Source organism: Macaca nemestrina, chromosome 16, assembly GCF_043159975.1.
Source record: "Macaca nemestrina isolate mMacNem1 chromosome 16, mMacNem.hap1, whole genome shotgun sequence".
NCBI classification, from domain to species: domain Eukaryota; kingdom Metazoa; phylum Chordata; class Mammalia; order Primates; family Cercopithecidae; genus Macaca; species Macaca nemestrina.
Window position 1 is genome coordinate 100,588,018 of NC_092140.1, and position 22,689 is coordinate 100,610,706.

Consider the following 22,689-nt stretch of genomic DNA (forward strand, 5'->3'; position numbering starts at 1 on the left):
TTTTATAAAAATATTCCTTTGAATAGCTTTACTAACTTTTAGCAAACATTCATGGCCAAGATAAAACACCTTATTTTTTAAAATCATTATGATAAAACTTGAGTCCGGTAACATTAAAGTGCTAAAATAACATGGCTCGACGTTTTCTAAAATCCTTAAACCATAATGCTAAGAAGCTTTATAATCATTTTTGTTTGTTTGTTTGTTTGTTTGAGACAGAGTCTTGCTCTGTCGCCCAGGCCAGAGTGCAGTGGTGTGATTTTGGCTCATTGCAATCTCTGCCTCCTGGATTCAAGTGATTCTTGTGCCGCAGCCTCTCGAATAGCTAGGGACTACAGGCACGTACCACCACACCCGGCTAATTTTTGTATTTTTGGTAGAGATGGAGTTTTGCCATGTTGGCCAGGCTGATCTCAAATTCCTAGCCTCAAGTGATCCACCCACGTTGGCCTCCCAAAGTGCTGGGATTACAGGTTAGCCATTGCACCTGGCCTATAATCAATTTTTTAAAGAACTACAAGTCACTGATAACCATTAGTAATTCCTATTTAAACACACAGTCAAGGTGAACCAAACACTCAAAGGCCATTTTAAAGAACATCAAGGACCACATTTTAATTTCTTAGCCCCTATCCAGTGCACGCAGAAACTTACGTTCACAGTATAAGCCATGAACTCACAAATTATATGAATTGTAATATATTTCAACTAATTCAATTATATACTTATATAAAGCTTTAAATAGAATAGTTGGTAACTGCCTACTTTATTCCTAACCAACCCACTGTACATGCACAACTTACTCTGCCTCTCTCAAAACAGTACAAATGAAACTGTACAGCAGGCAGCCACTCAGAATCCCTCTGGCTAATAGTACAATCAGTCTGGGTCAGCTTTCAATCTTGATTACAGAACAGGTAGTGAAGCTCCATTATCAGTGCTCTTAAAAATCTTTACCTTCCAGCTGGGCGTGGTGGCTCACGCCTGTAATTCCAGCACTTCGGGAGGCTGAGGTGGGTGGATCACCTGAGGTCAGTAGTTTGAGACCAGCCTGGCCAACACAGCGAAGCCCCGTCTCTACTAAAAATACAAAAATTAGCGGGCACGGTGGCAGGCACCTGTAATCCCAGCTATCTGGGAGGCTGAGAATCACTTAAACCCAGGAGGCGGAGGTTGCAGTGAGCCGAGATCATACCACTGCACTCCAGCCTGGGGGACAGAGCAAGACTCCGTCTCACAAAAAAAAATAAAAAATCTTTCTCTTCCATTAAAACAAAATAATTTAGACAAAAACAAAGGTCTCTATTTTATTCTCCCAGACTTAGGCATACACAAATGGATAACAAAATTAAAGCAATTAATAGGAATTAAGCAAAAATACAACTTGAAAACACACTAGAGTGTAAAAAGAAAAGTAGCTCTTCAATTCCCATATCCTTATACAGTGTATATATTTTAGAAAATCACCTTTTTGAAAGCAATTCAATAGAAACACATATGAGAAGGTGTGAAGAAATAGAACTACATGAGCAGGGCAGGCTTCCAAATGGTTTAGGTAAAGTCAAAGAGTTGTGCAACCATCACCCCAAAATGAAACCTCAGCCACATTCACAGTCATTCCCACATCCCTCCAACCTTTTCCCTCTTCTCCAGCCCCAGGAATCTACCTCATAACTCTATAAATCTGCCTCTTCCGGATACTTCATATAAATGGAATCATGCACTATGAGGCCTTTTGTGACTGGCTTGTTCTACTTAGCATAATGCTTTCAAGTCTCATCCATGTTGTACAATGTGTCAATATTTCATTCCTTTTTACGGCCCAATAGTATTCCATTGTACAGATATACTTCATTTTATTTATTCATTTATCAGCTGATGGACATTTAGATTATTTCTACTTTTGGGCTATTCATAATAATGCTGCTGTGAAATATATGTATGTGAGTTTTTGTGTGGACATAGGTTTTCATTTCTCTTGGGCAGATACACCCAGGAGTGGAATGGCTAGGTCATATGGTAACTTTACACTGAACCTTCTGAAGAACTACCAAACTGTTTTCCAAAGCAGCGCCATCGTTTTTCATCCCCAACAGCAATGCATGAGGGTACCGAGTTCTCTAAATCATCGCCAATACTTGTTATCTGTCTTTTTGATTGGAGCCAGCCTAGTTAGTGAAGTGGTAACTCACTGTGGTTGATGCTCTGTATCTTAAACGAAGCCCACACATTCTGAAATGGGGACTCAGCTATTCTTCCAAGTTACACTTTTAAGTATAAAATATGCCCAACTGTCATTCTTAAAACCCAAAATAAAGCTGCATAATCTAATAACCCTTTAATAAGTGAAAATTCCACCTCCATATAACATGCACCATTATTCTACCCCAATAATGTCCAACAGCCTGACCTTTCTACATAAAGATGTCAGGCTAAGACGTCTGTACAAGTGTGAGTGCGGTAGTGGAATACTTGAACATACAACAAAGTTTTTGTCTTTCAAAAAAGAACACTGGATTGGAACTCAGGTTTGTCAATAATCTATGCGTAACCTGATAAATCACTGAACTTCTCTACACCCAAGCACGGTGATCTGAGCCGCTCACAGAACTACATCCTCTGAAGTCACTCCCAGATACAAAGTTGTTTAAGCCTGAAAGTTTAATGAAATTTGAAAATGTACACACACCCGTGCTAAAGAACTAGCTTTGCACAGCAGAAATAAAATTTACCCTTAGTAGTCAGATGGGCTGGGTTCAATTTCCAGGTCTCCTAGTCATAGGAGCTGTATGACTATAAGGTACATTATTTAGCATCTTTATATTCCAGTCTCCTGGCCCGCTTCAAGAGGTTATGAAGATTCACTAAGCTGCTATAGCCAGAGCGTGTGACATAGCCGCCAGCAAAAGTAGACATTTAAACGCTAGCTTCTGTCCATCTTTCTGCTAACTCTGGGCAAAGTTTCCCAGCCAATGAAGACCTCTTAACAATTGTCGTAGACCACTGACAACTGAATGTGAGTCCTTGTGACTTGTGGGATTCCCTGATGAAGCACGTCCCCCACAGTACGGTCTGCAAATTGCTAAAGAGAGCTATCAACTGGCTTAAAACAAGGCTAGAAGGGGGTTCCGGGAAGGAAGCCCAGGCATGAAAAGAGCAGAGACCTCGTTTTTGTCGGTGACATGAGAGGGAAAACTTCTCAGGGCTCACAGGCAGGCTGGGCGCAGAACGGATGCGCAGGAGAGGACGGTGAGGGCTGCGTTCGCACGAGCCCATCGGAAGCGCGGGGCTGCACTGCGGGCTGGCGGGGTGGGGAGGGGGCCGCGGAAGGCTCTGGAGACGGACCGGGGCCGGCCAGGTGCGCGGCCAAGCCCCGCGCAGGAGGGCGAGCCCCTTCCCCGCTGCGACTCCACCGCCTTCCGCGCGAGCCGGCCGCCTTCTCCTACCTGATCTGGTTGTCGCGGAATTTGTTGAGATGCGGTTGGTTGAGGTAAATGGTGCGGGCGGGTGCCTCCAGCTGGTCTCCAACAGACGTGGCCCGGGACATCTCATCCTCTGCCTTCTTGTAGCCCAAAGAAGAACGAACTGGTCCTGCAGAGACAGGGCGCAGGCAGAGAATACGACACAAAGAAGTCAACCGCCAGGCGGGAGGCGGCGAGCGCGGGCCGCGGGCGGGCGGCCACCGGCGGGGAAGGATGCTCGGGTGAGGCGGGCGTCGCCTCTGTACCTTGGCTCCCCCTGGAGACGCCGCCGCCGCCGCAGCCCCGGCCGGCCCCGCCCCCGGCCCCGGCCCCGCCCCCGGCCCCGCCCCGCGCAGCCCCCGGCGCTTGTGGAGCGAGCCCCGCCCCGGGTGAGCCGCCCCCAGCTCCTGCGCTCCCTCCCTGCAGGGCCCTGGCCGGGCTGGACGCCCAAGCTGTGTGCGGGGCCGGGGAGGCTGATCGCGCGGGGGCGCCAAGGCCAGCGGCACCCCCAGCCATCTGGCCGAGCGTACCCTCTAGTCCTGGGAACTGAGCTCTGGAACTGGGTTTTCTGGGCTCCTTTGATCTTCCTTAGGAACAGAGACAGCAGCAATGGAAATGCACCCTGTAAGCAGCCACCGCAGAAAGAGATGGCGAAAGCACACCTCTGGGCAGTACAAATGGGCTTCCCAGACCCCAGGGTGAAGAGCTTGCTCCTACCATGGTCTGCAAGGGATCCGCTGCTCTTCTCCCTCCAGGCACCTGGAGAACTGAGTACACTAGCTGTCCCAACCCAGCTCTGGACCAGCGAGCGAGCTTTCATTTTATTGCTTAAATTACTGTTTCTGTGGCTACGTGGCACGCCAGCCTAGCTCAGTACTTGATTTCAGTCCTATGGGTCAAGCCTTTTTGGGTGGCCCCAAACCCCCGCCCCCCAATAACCTTCACTTGAGACGTTCCAGCCTAGACCTAGAGAAGGATCCAGTTATTACTGAAACTGGTACAGGCACGTAGATCTTAACCTCATCTCCAACTCTAAAGCAGCATCCCTTGTTAGAAGGGGCTGCCCAGCTTGAGAAGTGACCTTCAGAGGAGAGGTGTCTTTTCAGAAAAATTAATACCCTACAGATGAAGCCTTATCTTGTTTTTCTTAAATATACATTAGCTCTCTAATACTTGCCATGCTTTCCAACTATCAAAGAAACGGACGTTGCACATCATTAAAAAACTGACATCTTACACAAGCAAACCTTCACTTCCCTGTTACAAAGAATACTTTTCACTGTCATAGAGAAACACTTTGAAAGTTTTGGCTACATCATCTTTTTCAAGTGATTAGAAGGATGATAATCTTTATCCTAAGAAAGGGACAAGCGAAACGTAAACTCGTTTACTGAAAGTTGACATATTATTCTGAATATTAAGTAAGAGTTAAGTCTGAAATGGGCTAAGGCTTCTCCCTTCACCCAGATGGGGACGCCTAGTGGATGCAGGCTCCAGGGCTCAAGTCGGGTCCCTGGTCACAGGCCAGGCACACTCCAGTTTTCCTCTTGCTTTCTGTGTGTGCCCACAGTACCCTGGCTATTCCTCACTCAGACATGATCCCTCACCTCCTTCCCTCCAACCTCCCACTTTCGGGGGTCTTTCTGGCTCCACTGGACACTGCTTGGTCCACTACTCATCAGCAAGCGGCAGCAGAGAGCAAGAATCCCTTCTCCAGACTGTCTGGCCCACCAGCTGGGGCGCCCGGACTGCAATAAGGGAAGGACAGGTGTTGGAGCATTTGCTGATGTAAGACAGATGGAGAATATTTTTGAAGCTAGCCTATATGGAAGTATTGCTTTTCTCTCTGCCCACTTACCCTGCCTTGTCTTCCTCCACAGTACCAGATATCATCATTACCTGAGTTTATTTATGGATGCTCTGTCTTACTGCACCCAGGAGCCCAAGCTCCAGAACAGTAGGGACAGGCTGGGTTCACTGAACAGAGCTTGGTCAAAGTGGTTCATTGCTCACCGAGTGGCTCTCAGTTCCCCTGTGCATTCGTATTACCAATGCAGCTCTCACAACGTTCCTGGGCCCTGCCCTCTCAGATTCTGTGGTCACTGTGTTTTGTTTCTCAAGCTCACTAAGTGATGCTGATGAGCACCCAGTCAGGATCACTTGTTAGATGCCGCTGAGAACACAAAAACAAAAGATCAGGTTCCTGCCCTTGAAAATGTTCCCTCAATTAAGGCATGAAGGTGTAACCCTGGTTACTCACCAGTGTGTGACTAAGAGTGGGCCCAAAGGTGCTAAGGAGGCTCAGAGGTCAGCAGCTTCTTTGTGCTGGGGGAGGGCAGGTGGTGGAATAGATTCTGAGTACAGACAGTAGAGCCTGGCAATGTGGGTGAGGTGTGGATTAGGAAAGGGAAGGGCATTGTGGGCAAGGGCAAGAAGAGCTTAAGCAAAGGCCCAAGCATACAAAATGGTATTGGGGCCAACTAAAAAAACAAATCAACCCTGAGGGTCCAAACTGGGAAAAAGGAGAAAAGAAGTTCACCAAAAAAAATAGCCTGTGGCCAGACTGTGGATGACTCAATGTCAAGCACAGAAGCTTGAACTTCATCCTGAAGGTCACAGGAGGCCACAGAAGATTTCTGAGCCAGAGAGAAGAGCATCCGGCAGTGACGGCAAAGGGGGAACAGCAGGAGAGGAGAATATACAGATAAGGGGACCAGGTAGGAAATAAATTCTACAATCTAGAAGCAAGATGATAAAAGCATGAATTAAATGGAGGATGGGATAAAAGGATGGACATGAGAAACATCTCGAAAGAAAACCCTGAGCTGGGCACGGTGGCTCATGCCTGTAATCCCAACACTTTGGAAGGCCAAGTTGGGAGGATTCCTTGAGCCCAGGCGTTTGAGTCCAGCCTAGGCAACATAGCAAGACCTCATCTCTACCAAAATAAAAAAAGAAAGAAAGAAAACTCTGCAAGATCTCTGGGGAGGTGAGGTTTAAATGTGTGCACCAGAAAAGGAAGAAACACGAGACCACTGAGGTTTGAAGAAGACTGGGACCAAAAAAAAAAAAATCACTGATAGAAATAATAACAGGAACAATAACTTTTCCAAACAAGAATTTAGATGTTGGATAACAAATATTGTAATGAAAAAAAGTATTGACACGAGTAACTAGTGATGACAGAATGAAGTGGAATAATATCTCCCACTTACCTACCTAGCATGCTTCAGGCCAACACAGCTTTCTATACCACCGCAGGGGAAATCTGGGGATTTTTTTCTAGGTAGAAATAGTTATACCACCCCGCACCTGTCCCTGAGATTCAGATAAATTTTTTCTACCTCAGTGGCCTCATCTCAACCTAACCCTGTATTAGAGAAAAACATTAATATTTTCAAAAAAAATTGTGGAAAACATATTGCCTAAGGAAACATTATACCATCTACAGCAAAGCACATTATGACTAAGGTTTCAAATTCAGACTCATGAGATAATTCTGAGTTAATGCATTTTGCAAATACCACCACATAAAATGAGTATACGCTTACACCTCCCCCATATAATCAGGCGCCATGTCAGCAGAGAGTGGGAGTTCGATAAATATCTATTAGTTGAGAAAGAAACCAAAGGGAAGGGAAAGAACTAAGAGAACAAGAGTAAGCAAAGAGAAAAGCACTAAATTTGCCCCCACCCTGCAAAGTGGAAATGCAGACAAGACAGTGGAAGGTCAAGGCCATGAGGGCAGAACTTCGTCTTGTTCACAGCTCCATCCCTGGATAGAGTGCCCTGGATCATGCCTAGCACACAGTAGGCAGTCTGAAACAATATGTCAAATGAATACATAAGAGGCTAATGTAGTAGGTGCCTTTTAAAGGCACCTACCCAGTCGCTGAACCAGCCCTTCTCTTGTCTGTCTCCCTTGAACCAGACCTCTTTCCTCATACAAGCCAGGCAGCCCACGAGCTGGGTCATACCGTGCAATCCCGTCTACTTGTTACAGCTCTTTGGACCAGGGATGGTTACTTGGTCCAAATTGGGCCACCAAGGGTCTCTCTCCTGGGAACTTTGACATGGGAACTAGTAAGGACCATTTCTGCATGTGGCTGACCTATTTGCGTACACACACCAGGTCTCTAGATGGCCATCTTCTACCTCTGAGTGGACCAGGAGACAGAGAAAGGATTTTGTTTGAGATAGAGATGAGGCAGCTGCATGAAGAACAGCCCCAACAGTTTTTTGGGTCCTAGGTCCGGTCCTCTCCAAGATCCCAGCTGCACTAGGGGGTTTGGGTTCCATGAGCCACCACTGGATCATTCTATAAACTTCTCATAACCACATATCTTAACTAGTATGGTAAAGCAGTATACAGAGAACCTGTTTTCCCCTATAAGATGGAAAAGCAAGAAGGGTTAAAGAGGAAGGACAAATTCCTATTGACCTGTAGATCACCACCAGGTGCCCAGGATTTTAGATAATCTGGCACAGATGCTGTTAGATGCCACAACTCAGACCCAGGAGGCTGAATCTGACAGAGGAAAGTTTTCACGGCAACATCTGGGCCAGCAGGTTTTGATGAAGCCCCAAAGTGGGTGGGAAGTGCAAGACTAATGAGATAAGCACCCCTGTCCTCCTCCTGCTGCCTTCCGAGTTTCTGCCCAGGGTTGGAGAAAGAACAGAATGTTAGGAAATCGAGAGAGATGGTAGAGAATGCCCCGCAGAGACCACAATAAGAGGACAAGTGAAGAACAGGGAAGGGCAGAGGAGAGCAGATCGGTTACAGTAGACACACCAGTGACCCACAGAAGCATGAGGGGGTGGAAAGGGAGGGACGCTCACTAAGCTGCTCCAGTGCTGCCAGCCGCTCACCTTCCACCAGCTCTAGCTCTCTGGTTGATGCCTCCTCCATGTACTTCGTTCACTTCATTGTACAAAATGTATATTCTCATGTTTTCAACCTTCTAAACACGATTGGTCATGTTTTTCATTTCACTGAATGACTCAGATTCCTCATCATTTCACTCACTTAGAATGTGTGTGTGGCAACAAGAATGTGGAAGTCACTGGCGAGGAAGCAGGGACAATGGCGGACCTCACGTTGTCAGGGGAGCAGGTAAAAGTGAGGACAACACCCAGTTTCTATCCATTACATAAACAAATTCCATGGAGATGGATTTGGGGAAGAAAATGAAAAATGCTGAGAAGTTTTTGAAATTTGCTCCAATATATTAAATATTATAATAATATGTATGTATGTATTAGTTTATTTATAATAACTTTTATGTAACATACATAAAAGCATAAACTAAATAGGTCAGGGAGTTAAGAACTTCAAATAAGGGATTAAACACAAAAGAAGAGTCAACATTAGGGCAAATTATTACTGTTTCATTGCCTTAAGTAACACAGAAACAAAATCCTTAACTCCAAACTGCAGTATTTTCACCCTAACTTAATTCAAAATGTTTAAAACTCCAAAACATGCCTGAGACACATCTAGTCCATTTCCCTGGCAAAGAAGTTTCATTATCTAAAAAAAAAAAAAAAAAAAAAAAAAACCAACTTTGGAAAGAAATACCTTCATCTTCCTTCCTACACCAGTCACACAGGCCACCCTCATCTTCCTCCCATCATCAGTCGCACAGGCCGTCCCACGTCAGTCAGGCTGTAACTGTGCTCCTTATGCACAGAATGAAAAGTCAAGGCGGAGTCAGACGGGGCTTGGACACTGTTGTGCAATAATATGTCTGGTCTTTGTCTTCAGTTCCTGCGAGGCAGCCTCTAAAACCTGGAATTTCCCAGTGATAGGAGCATCTTCGTTATTCATGGTGGACCCCTCTGTGCACACCTGAGCTCATGCTAAGATGATGACTCATGGTGGGTTGCTCGATGGTTTAAGAATGGGGTCCAGCCATCCCAGAAAGGCCAATCATGTGGTTAGAGGGTTGGGGGTTTGAGCCGGGTGATTCAGTCTGACCTTCCAACCTCTGGGGAGGGGAAAGGGGGATAGAAGTTGAATTCATGTGACCAATGATCCAATTAATAATGCCTACATAATGAAAGCCCAATAGAAACCTGTGGACACTGAAACTCAGGGGAACCTCCCAGGTTGGTGATTCACATCAATATGCCAGGAAGAGACACACCTTGAAGACACACAAGCTTCATGTTCAGGACCCTCCCAGACCTCAACCTCTGTGTCTCCAATTGGCTGGTCCTGACTTCTGTCCTTTGTAATAAAACTGTAATAAAATTTTTTGGAGTTCTTTGAAGGGGCAGTGGGACCCTTGAATATGTAGCCAGTTGGTCAGATGTGCAGGTGGTCTGGGAACCCCGGAGCCTGCAGCTGGTATTTGAAGCATGGACAATCTTCTAGAGGACTGTGCCCTTAACCTGTAAAGTCTGACCTCACTCCAGGTAGTTGATGTTAGAATTGCATTGTAGACATTTCTCTGTGAACTCTAGAATGATAGAGCCAAAAGGGAAACCTTATTATCAGTCACAAAACCATATTAGCTCAAATGAAAGATATGATTAGAAGCCAGATCTGCAGAAACTTGAATCCAATTCTCCTTTAATAGAACAGGCTGCTTCTTGTGAGCTTAGGTAAGCAGGCTACCATCTGAGCCTTGGTTTCTTCATCTGCAAAATAGAAATCGATTACATAAATCAAGGGTTGGCAAATTTTTCTGTAAAGTGTCAGTTGGTGAATATTTTAGGCTTTATGGGCCACATATGGTCTCTGTCTTACAGTCTCCTTCTTCTTTCTCTTCTCCCTCTTCTTCTTCTTCTTCTTCACACATCTTTAAAAATGTAAAAACCAGTCTTACTTTACAGGCCATGGTTTGCTGAGCCCTTATATAAACGAAGTTCTTTTGCAGTTCACAGCCTGATTATATCCCAACTCCCAGTTAAATTTCTATAGCTGAAATTTCCTGGTAAACATAGGTATTCAAACTGTTATTACATGAATTAAGAAGTTGGTTATGTCTTTTTTCTAATGTTTTAGGTACTTGAAAAGTACGTAAAGGTAGTTTTCTCTTTGCCCCCAGAAAAATCTCTAGAAAAACAGTGCAGTCATTACAAAACCTTTGTAACATGAGGCACGTGCGCATGTGTATACACACACATTCCGCTCCTCAAAAGAGTTTCAAGTTCAACTATGGCCTCTACCCCATATTTACAAAGATGTTTTATAATCCTTCAGAATACAGACACATCAAAAGCAGTTCAGCCATTGGGGAAGCACTTGGGCTGATTATTTCTCCTAATCAAATAGACACAATGAAAATGCTGTGCAAATGCAAAATGTGATGATTTTAGCCTTGCCAGACACATTTCGAAGGCCTTTTCAAGACCCTCCTTTGCACAAACCGCATCTCTCCAAAGATAGCATCTGCAATCCACTTCTATCCAAGAATTCCAAAGAAAGAAACACAAAGGGAAAGCGACACTGATGGGTCAGGATTTTTTATGACTGCAATACTTGTTGGTTTCTTTCTTTTTTTCAGATCAGAGAAGAAGCAAAGAGAGGTAAGAGGCCGTGGATTCTTTATGATTTAAAATATTGTTGGGTGTGGAATGCATTCAGTTATTGAGCACCTCCTAGATAGAAGGCATTTTGCAAAGTAGTGGGTAGGGAGAGGGGTATAAGCTTCCATTTTTGCAGCAACAGAGAGCGAGAAATGTGGAAATTCAAAGCATAAAGATGGCTGCCAGTCTCAGTGGGGGCCAAAGAAACAGGGTGATTTCATTCAGGAAGCCATTTGAAGTAGGCTTATAAGAATGATCATGATTTGGCTGTGCAGAGAAAGAGCAGAGCATTGCAGGTGTAATTGCACGTGAGCAGGGACACATGCTGGTGATACTTTACTTACAACCAGCACAGTGGGTGAAAGTTGAGCCACTGTAATTTGAAGCCCTGTTTCCAATAAGTACAGCAATATAAATTGGGCTTCTGTTCCTCGAAACCCATTTTATACCTTAGACATATTAAATTCATCCTGCAATTTAAATGAAAACAAATATGCTTTTAAGGAAATGTATGTCATATCTAAAACCAAAAACCAACAAAAAAAGAAAAGCTATGCTTCAAACACTCAATTCAGAGTAATTTTTCATCTGGGCTGGATTGGTTGAGGTTTAAAAATACAAGTCCAGTGACTTCTCCTTAGCAACTTCCTCTGTTGCTAGGATAGACATTCTCCATTGTTCCTAGGACCCCAACACTGACCCAAGTTAGGGATACCAGCTCTAAAATCTCATTGCTGATTCAATATGCATAAACACCATCTTCAAAGAGCTAATCTAGGAGACGGGCGGTTTCCTTTGAAGTTGTGGTTTGCCTGTCCTCAGCATATTTTGTTTGTTTGTTTTTGTTTGAGACGGAGTCTCTCCCTGTTGCCCAGGCAGGAGTGCAATGGTGCAATCTCGGCTCCCTGCAACCTCTGCCTCCCAGATTCAAGCAATTCTCCCACCTCAGCCTCCCGAGCAGCTGGGATTATAGGCACCCGCCATCATGCCCGGCTAATTTTTGTATTTTTGTAGAGATGGGGTTTCACCATATTGGCCAGACTGGTTTTGAACTCCTGACCTCAGGTGATCCACCCACCTCGGCCTCCCAAAGTGCTGGGATTACAGGCATGAGCCACCGCACCCAGCCTTGTCCTAAGCATTTTGAAGACCCACACAGCTTGGCCAAAGGCACATGGCTTCACTGCAACCAGCCCCATAGCCAGCCCACCTCCCCAGTGACATCAATGACCCCTCTCCTGCTGCTCCTGAACCCCACCCATGATGACCTTCTTTCCTCAAGACATCAGCTCTGTTCCTTCTCCACAGACCTGGTTCTTACTTTTCCTTCACCTCAAATGTCATTCCCTAGGCTTTGCTAACTTCTTCCTGTCACTCAGGCATCAGCTTAAATGTCACTTCCCCACAGAAGCACTTTGTGACCACACCCTAGCTACACCATTCCCGTTCTCACTTTTTCCCTAACACCACACATTATTTCTTGCATGGCACATACCACTCCACAAAATGTGTATATTCATTTTCTGTCTTCCAACATTCTACAGGAGCTCCAGGAGGACAAGGCCCATGCTCGTCTTCATCACCTCTGCATCCCCAGGAAATGGGACACAGAAGGCATTCAGTAAACATGTTTGACGAGTGAATCACGTGAACACAAAATTTCACATTCTGTCTTAAGTGGACAGAGAAAATGCAATTCTTCAAATTTTGTCTGCAACTAATCTGACTCACCTCCTAAGGCATCATCCAGTATAGATAGCTGGGAAAAAAATGAAAATGTCCAGTTTTGTTTGTAACTCCGTCCAATGTGAAAAGTTAAGATAAGTGGTATTCAGTCTTTCCTGAATAAGGACGCTTTAGCTCCTACAGGACTTCATCCTCCTCTGGCTTCTCTCTTGAAAATGGTGCTGGGTCCACGGAGGGTAGAGATGGGGGCGTGGGGAACAGTTAGGATCCTTGCACGTAAATGCCTTCTGCCTCCTCGGGTCTGCAGAATAACATCCCTGGTCCCCTTGCTGGCATTTGGGCTATGTCTGTGACTGGTCTCGCTTGGCTTTGTCAAAGGGCATCTGTGTTCCCTAGATGGCTCTGCCTCACCTGGGCACCCTCTGCAGAGCCTACAGAGTCTGCTGTGCTCTCTCTGCCACCTTCTGTCAGCCTCAATCCACAACCCTGCCAAGCCGGGCCCCAGGGAAGCCCCAGGAGCTTTCAGATCAGCTCCCAGACCACATGAGAAGCACAGGTGGGCGGTTTGAGAAAACAGGACCTCCCTGTTGCTCCTCAGGGCCCTCACTTATCCCACATACTTCATCTTTCCGACCAGGGAAACTTTCCCCGGGGAGAGAAATATCAAGGCGCGTCTCATTACACTGCTTCCTTTCCTCCTCCCGCCTTCCATTCCATCCTCTGGAAATTAAAAACAGGTAAGTGTTTTAATGCACTTCCCTCACGCCATTCTTCTGCATTCCAAACAACCCTTAAAATTACAGTGACTGGAATTGCGGTGCGCCCCAGCACACGCGGCTTCTGCAGGGCATGGCGAGTGCACCTGTAAATTCCAGCTACCCAGGAGGCTGAGGCGGGAGGACTGCTTGAGCCCAGGAGTTTAAGGCCAGCATGGGCAACATAGCAAGACGCTCGTCTCAAAAAACAAAAGCCCTGCTCAGGTATCTCTTCCTTAATGTGGAAAATGTTGAGAGTCAAGCCATCCAACTCTTGTAAGTATGAGATATTTATAATATAACTATATAATACAGATTAATATATACAATTAAGTATTGTATGTATTAGAAAGAAAAATTAGTCTACAAAGTCTCCTCGTAAACAAAAAGCTGACTTGCCTAATCCTACTATTTTTGAAAGACATACGATGAAAACACCTTGATGTTTCTCTTGACATTCATTCTAATCTTTCTTGGGGAGGTGGAGGCTCCAAGCAGATGGAAGTCAGCAGTCAAGTACAAGAACTATCACGCCAGTTTCTCCTGCCAATCAGCCTGTCCTGTTTGCTTACAATCACTGGTCATATGAACCCAACGCTCTACTTCCATCAGCAATCTTAGCCCACTAAATACATGCAGTCAGATTTGAGCAAGTCACTACAGAGACCAACTCATTCACCTTCGTTCCCAACTCCACTGACACAAAATAGACTTTCCCAGTAGGATGGCTTTTCCCGACTCTCTTGTTGAGTTGACATTTTGTGTATCACGTTTTCTTCTCAGACACAGAAGTGAGAAAGTTTAAAATATGAGAAAATCTTTAACAAGCAAGAGCACTGCCAAAGAGCTGCATACGAATCATCTGAGTCCAAGGCCTCCACAATCCACTCAGATTGCCAGGTCAATTTGTTGTCTTTGCCATGTCACTAAGGTGCCATAGACGAGTGTGATAAAAAGCACAACTATTGTTGAGCCTACCACTGTTCTAAGCATCTGTACGTGTAACTCCGTCCAATCCTCATAACAATCAAATGAGGAGCATGCTTATTTTTAGAGATAATTTTTTAGAGATAATAAAAATGGGGCAGCGAGTAATTAAGCAACCAGCTCAATGCCCACAGGTGCATTTTTTTGTTTGTTACTATAAGAATCATCAATATGACCCTTATCTATACGATCATCAATATGACCTTTTACCTTCATAAATCATCTATCTGACCTTTATATAAATGAGAGTGACATTTCAAAGAGTTTCCCGAAATACACAATAAAATATCTGTTGACTAACCAAATCTTTTATCTTTATTAAGTTTTGTGGGGTTGTTAAAAATAAAAGTATACTCCTAGAGTCTATGCATTAAAAAGAAATACCAATAGCCATTCCAGACTTAAGCCAGGAAAAGCTAAGTCCCAAATACTAAAGATTAACGTATTCTAGAGCAAGCTTGTCCAACTCGTGGCCCACAAGCCACATGCCGCCCAGGACAGCTTTGAACGTGGCCCAACACAAATCTGTAAACTTTCTTAAAACATGACCAGTTTTGGGGGATTTTTTTTTTTTTTTAGCTTATTAGCTACCGTTAGTGTTAGTCTATTTTATGGGTGGCCCAAGACGGTTCTTCTCCTTCCAATGTGGCCCAGGAAAGCCAAAAGATTGGACACTCCTGTTTAAGATAAGAACATGTGTAAGAATTCAGTAAGTCAAGGAGGCAGGCAAAAAGGCTAAAGCAGACAAGAAGTCATTCCATCACCATAAATTCTGGGCATTCTGTGTGCATAATGCAGTAGTTAGAAAACCCTCTCCCTGCCTTCAAAGGACTTGTAGTCTGGGGAGGAAACAGACCAGCGCAGAATAACTAAGACAGCTTTGAATGTGGTGTGTTTCCTTTCACCTAGACTTCCTTCCTCTCCATCGGTTCTCTGCCTGCTTACTACTCATCCCTAAAGACATAGCCTAGTCTTTCTCTCCTCTGAGATGTCTTCCCTCATCGCACATCCTCGGGTTGGGTTACATCCCCCTCCTCTATGCATAGGGCCCCCAGGCACAGGTGGGCAGACAGCAATTCCAGAAAGCACATTTCTCAATCTCACACGACCAACGTAACCACGTGCAGCGGTCCAGTCTGTGCATTTTCCATGTTAGAATTATTCTGCTTATGTGTCTGCCTTTCCAGTTAACAAGATGTCCACTTGTGTAAGTGTGGACTGTGCTCTACCGATATTACCATTCTCAGCACCCGTGAGAGTGAAAGAAGCAGAGCCAGTGAGAGCTATGGATGTTCAGAGTCTACAAGAAAGACTAGTATTTCCAGCTGGGGAAAAGGGTGATTGGTTGGAGAGATTTAAGATGCCTTTCACTGTAAAGTCAGCAGCTGGGATTCATCTAAAAGCTTCCAAAGCAAAGGGTAAAGATGGAGAAGAACATCCCGTGCAGCAAGACAAAGCCATGAGCACATACGCTGCAACACGAACAGCCATGGTCTGGGCTTCCCAGAACGCCCCTCCTTTGAGTCTGTGCTCTCCTCCACCCCTTAGCCAGACAGACATACAAGAAAGACAAGCCCTCCTCGCTCTGGTTCCCGGCACGACACTTCTCTGAAGAGGAGCGCAAAGAGTAGAGAATGGAAAAACTACTTTGATAGACCAACGATAACAAGCCAAAATGATCTAGTAGTGGAAACTTGTACAAAATTACAAGAAAGTAGAGTAAGACATGTTATAGCAGATACAAATCGGGTCAGGTGTTCCCACAAAGGAAGGGTCTCTAATTATGAGTCAGAGGGTCTGGGATGCCAAGGGGGCAGCAGCTGACCTGAGAAGCAGATCAAGGCAATGAACGAACGGAATCTGGCGGGTGACTGCTTGGCAGGGATAGGAAAGACAAGAGGCGTGGCATTCTTGGCACTCTTCCTGAATTTATTGAATTTCTAGCCGTCTAAATTATTAGTTCCCCCTTGAATGAAAGGCTTTTCATATCAATGAGCTATGAAATGAAATGTATAAATTAATATAACCAAATATACTACCTGTTCAGTATGATATCCTTATGACCCATAATTCCATAAAGATAAGGAATTACAGGCCTAAGTAATCAAAGCATTGTGCTGCTCCTGGGCAGAGCTCACCATTCTGCCAAAGGCACTACTTACAAACGAGCCAAGTATTACAGAACCCTTATGGAACGGTGCCAGGCTCTCAGCAATGTCTGACATACAATCTTGAATCATAGCTAAGTGTCTATGGCATACTCAACTCTGCACATGCTGCCAACGCACTAGCAGCAAGAAGGGCCACAGTCAAGGAGTCTCGTATTAGGTCCAGAGCTCCCTTTTTCTGTGCTGACAGTCAGATGCTGAGCCACACCCCCCCTGTATCAGGAGACATTGCTGCGGGGGACAGTGAGGGGGAGAAGCAGTAACAAGGGATTAAATCCCTCCAGAGTTGAGGAACACCGTCTGAAACTGAACTCCATGCAAACACAGACAAAATGGATTTACTTATAAAATGCAAAACACCAGCCACGCTAACAGAAGATCAGTAAATGTGATGCTCCCAAGACCAGAGTATCTCTTAAAATTCTACAAGTAGTTAAAGCCATTGTTTTTTGTTTGTTTGTTTTGGGGTTTTTTGTTGGTTTTTTGTTTGTTTTGTTTTTTGGGTTTTGGGGTTTTTTTTGTTTTTTTGAGGTGGAGTCTCACTGTGTTGGCCAGGCTGGAGTACAGTGGCATGATCTCAGATCACTGCAACCTCCACCTCCCAGGTTCAAGTGATTCTCCTGCCTCAGCCTCCCAAGCAGCTGGGATTACAGGCGCGTGCCACCACGCCCAGCTAATTTTTGTATTTTTAGTAGAGACGGGGTTTCACCATGTTGGTCAGGCTGGTCTCGATCTCATGACCTCATGATTTGCCCACCTCAGCCTCCCAAAGTGCTGGGATTACAGGCGAAAGCCACCGCACCCAGCCAAAGCCATTGTTAAGAAGGCAACTGGGCCAACGGCTCTACGCCGCCAACCCCAGTATAAGAGGGTCCCATCGGATGGGTAGTGTGGTCTGAGACCTGCCCTGCCCTGCCCGGCTCTGCTTGCTTCTCCCATTTCTGTCACAGGCATCAGATCAACATCTCAACATGAAGGCTTTCTGGGCCCAATCCCACCCCCTCCCCACCTTCATCATTCAGAGAGGTTGTCCCCAGTAAACCTCTCTTCTCCTAACTCCATCTCTGTCTGCTCGGCAGAGGACCTGAGTTGATGCTTCTCCTCTAGCTCCAGCTGACATGTTCACACTCATGAAAAGACAGTTTCTAGTTCGATTTGAATAATGACAACAGCACTTGAGCAACTGCTATACGGTGGGTTGACGACAGGCATGCCCATGGCAAAGCAAGTAAAGTACACATCACATCTGCCAAGAGAGAGCCCAGCCACAAACAACACAGGGAGCCAGATGCAAGAAGACCACGCAGTTCACCCCCGAGTGACACGCTCCACGGTGCCAAAAGACCATGCAGTTCACCCCTGAGGGACACATTCCACAGTGCCAGTTTAGCAGTCACAACCTCATTATTAATGACTAACCATCTTACCGCTCATCTCTTTCTTTGCTGCCAACTACCAAACCAGTTCCTTTCCTCCTGGCACAGCCCTCCCCACTCCTCAGTGAAACCCATAGTTTGTATCTAAACGAGGAAACAGAATTTCAATACCAGCTTCAGGAAAATCTATCAAAAAACACAGATCCATACCCAAATTCACTGTACCCTAAAGCTAAGTATTAACACCTCACCTGCCTATAACTTAGCCCTCTGGCAAACTCTCCCAACCTCCTGGGACTTAGGAATCAAAAATTCTGTCGAGAAATCTAGTTCATTTCAGAAAGTTCTTCACAAAATCAAAACACTTTTCTTATAAGAGAATGTTCGTCTTTCTTTAGAAGCAAAGCACATACTTAGTTTACATTTGTTTCTAATAAGATTAATAGGCTAGATACAACCCCACCTCAGATTAGGGACCAATAGAGGAAAATAAATGGCTATAGGCAGGCACACTAGTCACTGGTCAGAAACGACAACTCAGGCAAGAACTAGCACAAAAGAATAAAAGGCACAAGCAAATCCCGAGGCTATAAGCCCTAAAACCCCAGCCATGAAGACGGCCCTGCTTAGGCACAATGTAATCCCTTGTATTCACACTTACCATCTCGAGTCATTAAGAAAAGTTCTCCAAGGCTGGGCGCGGTGGCTCAAGCCTGTAATCCCAGCACTTTGAGAGGCCGAGATGGGCAGATCATGAGGTCAGGAGATCGAGACCATCCTGGCTAACACGGTGAAACCCCGTCTCTACTAAAAACACAAAAAATTAGCCGGGTGTGGTGGCAGCGCCTGTAGTCCCAGCTACTCGGGAGGCTGAGGCAGGAGAATGGGGTGAACCCGGGAGGCGGAGCTTGCAGTGAGCTGAGATCGCGCCACTGCACTCCAGCCTGGACGTCAGAGCGAGACACTGTCTCAAAAAAAAAAAAAAAAGAAAAGAAAAAGAAAAGTTCTCCCAGTACTTCGGGAGGCCGAAGCAGATGGATCGCTTGAGGTCAGGAGTTCGAGACCAGCCTGGCCAACATAGTGAAACCCCTCTCTACTAAAAATACAAAAATTAGCTGGGCATGGTGGCGGGCACCTGTAATCCCAGCTACTCTGGAGGTTGAGACAGGAGAATCACTTGAACCCCGGAGGTGGAGGCTGCAGTAAGCCAAGATCACGCCATTGCACTCCAGCCTGGGCAATAAGAGCAAAAATTCCATCCAAAAAAAAGAAAAAGAAAAGAAAAGAAAAGAAAAGTTCATATAACACTGTTTTTTGGTTTTTGTTTTGTAAAGACAGAGTTCCGCTCTGTCACCCAGGCTGGGGTGCAGTGGCGTGATCTCTGCTGCTGCAACTCTGCCTCCTGGGTTCAAGCAATTCTCCTGCCTCAGCCTCCCAAGTAGCTGGGGTTACAGGCGCCACCACCGTGCACAGCTAATTTTTATATTTTTAGTAGAAACCAGGTTTCCCCATGTTGCCCAGGCTGGTCTCAAACACCTGGCCTCAAGTGATCCTCCTGCCTCAACCTCCCAAACTGCTGGGATTACAGATGTGAGTGATCCTCCCAACCTACCCTAAGTTATTTTTAATTCAAAAGTTTCCTATTATGTTTTTTTAAATTAAACATTTAATTTTAAAAGTTTAAAGTTGCATTTTCAAGCCTCAACCTTATCTATTTAATTCAGTACCTACTGATGAAGCTAAAAAATATATTTACTGTTTTAAATATTTGAGATCTTCCCAGAAATATAAAATGTCTAATATAACATACAATGATGTATCTTAAATACATCTGTGTCTGTAAGTGCTTTCAGAGCCAGCGAATTACTACTACTACTGTATACTTAATACAGCCTGAAACAGGGTATCAATCTTTAATAGTGCTTTTCTCAAGAACACTATATTGATGTTTGACTTACACAAAAATATCACAGCCAAGTGGAAATAGAAACCAGTCATAATCTTACAAGAAGAGGAAAGCATCTAAATAGAAAAAGAAGTATTTTGGTGAAGAAGAGACTGAGAATCCTTCAACCCTGTTGCACCTAAGGAACAGAACACGACCTCCTCTCAGTGCGCGCTCAGCCCGTGGTGGTGGGAAGATGCCAGAGGCGAATGTGGGTGGTTGCCCGCTGTTCCATTCCCAGCGTCCACCATCTGAGCTGTGTTGTGACCTTCCTGCTCTCCAAATTCTCCCACTCAAACCTGTGGACTTTTTTAAACTCACGAAGGTTACGCCGGGCACGGTAGCTCACGCCTGTAATCCCAGCACTTTGGGAGGCTGAGGCGGGTGGATCACGAGGTCAGGAGATCGAGACCATCCTGGCTAACATGGTGAAACCCCGCCTCTACTAAAAATACAAAAAAATAACCAGGCGTGGTGGCGCACGCCTGTAATCCCAGCTACTTGGGAGGCTGAGGCAGGAGAATGGCGTCAACCGGGGAGGCAGAGCTTGAAGTGAGCCGAGATCGCGCCACTGCACTCCAGCCTGGGCCACAGAGTGAGACTCCATCTCAAAAAAAAATAAACTCATGAAGGTATATTTGCTTATAGGAGAGGATACCTCTTCCCCTTTTAAAATCTACATTGAGATTCTGAAAACTGCACCCAGTGGGACACCTGTGGTTTTGGTCTGAGGTGACTTTTCACTACTGTAAAACAAAACAAAACAAACAAAAGCCCATGTTAGGTGATATCCAAGCAACTGACTCCCTCAATCTGTACTGTCATGAACCTACGAAGTCTAAGCTAACTTAAAAGACAAAAAAATTGCACATCAATTACCAAGGAAATAGAAATTAAAATGACATGATCTTACCACACAAATCGACAAAGTTTAACGTATACTAACTGGATTTCTGTTTCTGACCATGAGGGTGTAAGGAGGTGTAGACTAGCCATTCCACTCTAACAACTAGAAAACAGGAAAAAGGATAGGAAACAACTATTTTCTGATATTAAAAAATAGACAGGATAGAAAAGCAATCCCCGAGAGAAGAGAAACAAACAAAATGAACACTAGGATCGCACTCTCTTTCTAGCTAAAAATAATCTCTGAGCCAAAGTACAGTGAGTGGGGAACTCAAACAAATGTCTCACGGTCTTGCTGAATTGAGTCCGTAATGGAAACTAGAATACCTGAAATGAAAACGACACTAGGTAGGATTAATAGCAGATTAGGCACTGCAAAGGGAAGGATGCATGAAATTGAAGACAGCAGTAGAAACTCTCCAAAAAGAAGCACAAGAAGAAAAATAGTAACAGAGCATCAGTGACCTACGAGACAATCTCATGGGGGTCTAATGCATACATAATTGGAGTCCCAAGGGAACAAACAGGTTAGAGAGGAAAAGGACATAAATATCTGAAGAAGTAATGCTGAAAATATTTCCAAATTTGCTGAAAACTATAAACCCAAAGGTCCAGAAGCTCAATAAACACCAAACAGAATATTTTTTAAAAACACATCAAGGTCCAGCACAGATGGCTCACGCCTATAATCTCAGCACTTTGGGAGGCTGAGGCAGGAGGATCACTTGAGCCCAAGAGTTTAAGACCAGTCAGAATGGCTCTTGTTAAAAAGCCAAAAAATAACAGATCCTGGCATGGTTGTGGAGAAAAAGGAACACTTATACACTTTTGGTTAAAGTGTAAATTAGTTCAGCCTTTGTGGAAGCCAGTGTGGTGATTCCTCAAAGATCTAAAGACAGAAATACCATTCAACCTAGAAATCTCATTACTGGGTATATACCCAAAGGAATTTATATCATTTTATTATAAAGACACATGCACGCATGTTTATCACAGCACTATTCACAATAGTAAAGATATGGAATCAACCTAAATGCTCATCAATAGTAGACTGGATAAAGAAAATGTGGTACCTATATACCATGAAATACTACACAGCCACAAAAAAAAAAAATAGCTCATGTCTTTTACAGGAACATGGATGGAAGTGGAGGCCATTATCCTTAGCAAACTAATACAGGAACAGAAAACCAAATACCGCATGTTCTCACTTGCAAGTGGGAGCTAAATGATGAGAACACATGGACACAGAGACAGGAACAACACACACTGGGGCCTTTAGGAGGGTCGAGGATGGGGGGAGAGACAGGATCAGGAGAAACAGCTAATGGGTACTAGGCTTAATACCTGGGTGATAAAATAATCTGTACAACTAACTCCCATGACACAAGTTTACCTATGTAACAAACCTACACTTGTACCCCTGAATTTAAAATAAAAGCTAAAAGAACAGAAATATTACAAGGGTAAAAAAGCACATTTCATAATGATAAAGGGGTCACCTCACCAACCGGAATTGATAACCCTAAGCATTTATGCATTTGATAACACATATATAATGGAAAACTAATAGATCTGCAAGTTGAAATAGAAAAACCTGCAATTCTACTTGGAGACTTCAATACTTCTTTCTCAGTAATTGACACAACACGGAGAAAGAAAATAAATAGTGATATATGAGATGTGAGCAAGACTCTGAAGCCCTGGACACGGCTGACACTTGGGGAACACCCCATCCCACAAGTGCAGATGCACATGGAGCCCTCCACAAGATACACCACCATCTATAGCATACAGCAGGTCTCAGCACACTTAAAGGAACTGAAATGATGTAACATATGGCTCCGACCACAATTACAAATCAATAGTAGA

At 44.7% G+C, this 22,689-nt stretch overlaps 1 protein-coding gene and 1 long non-coding RNA gene across 6 annotated transcripts in view; one reads left to right on the plus strand and one right to left on the minus strand.

Annotated features, from left to right (window-relative positions):
* LOC105490228 (ATPase phospholipid transporting 8A2) overlaps positions 1-22,689 on the minus strand; it is a 654,028-nt gene that overhangs the window by 548,339 nt on the left and 83,000 nt on the right. The window contains exons 1-2 of one of the 5 annotated variants that reach the window (XM_011755646.3): positions 8,331-8,346; positions 3,447-3,591 (exon numbers count right to left, since the gene is read on the minus strand). The exons of 1 other annotated variant lie outside the window; for it this stretch is intronic. In XM_011755646.3, the coding sequence (XP_011753948.2) occupies positions 3,447-3,547 (101 nt within the window). In that variant the 5' untranslated portion in view covers positions 3,548-3,591; positions 8,331-8,346. Of the gene's footprint in view, positions 1-3,164; positions 3,266-3,446; positions 3,592-3,727; positions 3,765-8,330; positions 8,347-22,689 lie in introns of those variants that run through there. 3 more of the 5 variants (XM_011755647.2, XM_011755645.2, XM_011755648.3) reach the window with 3 other exon arrangements.
* LOC139359151 (uncharacterized) lies at positions 3,363-12,660 on the plus strand. Its single transcript, XR_011614949.1, has 3 exons — positions 3,363-3,490; positions 10,973-10,994; positions 12,539-12,660. It is a non-coding gene; the product is annotated as an uncharacterized lncRNA (long non-coding RNA).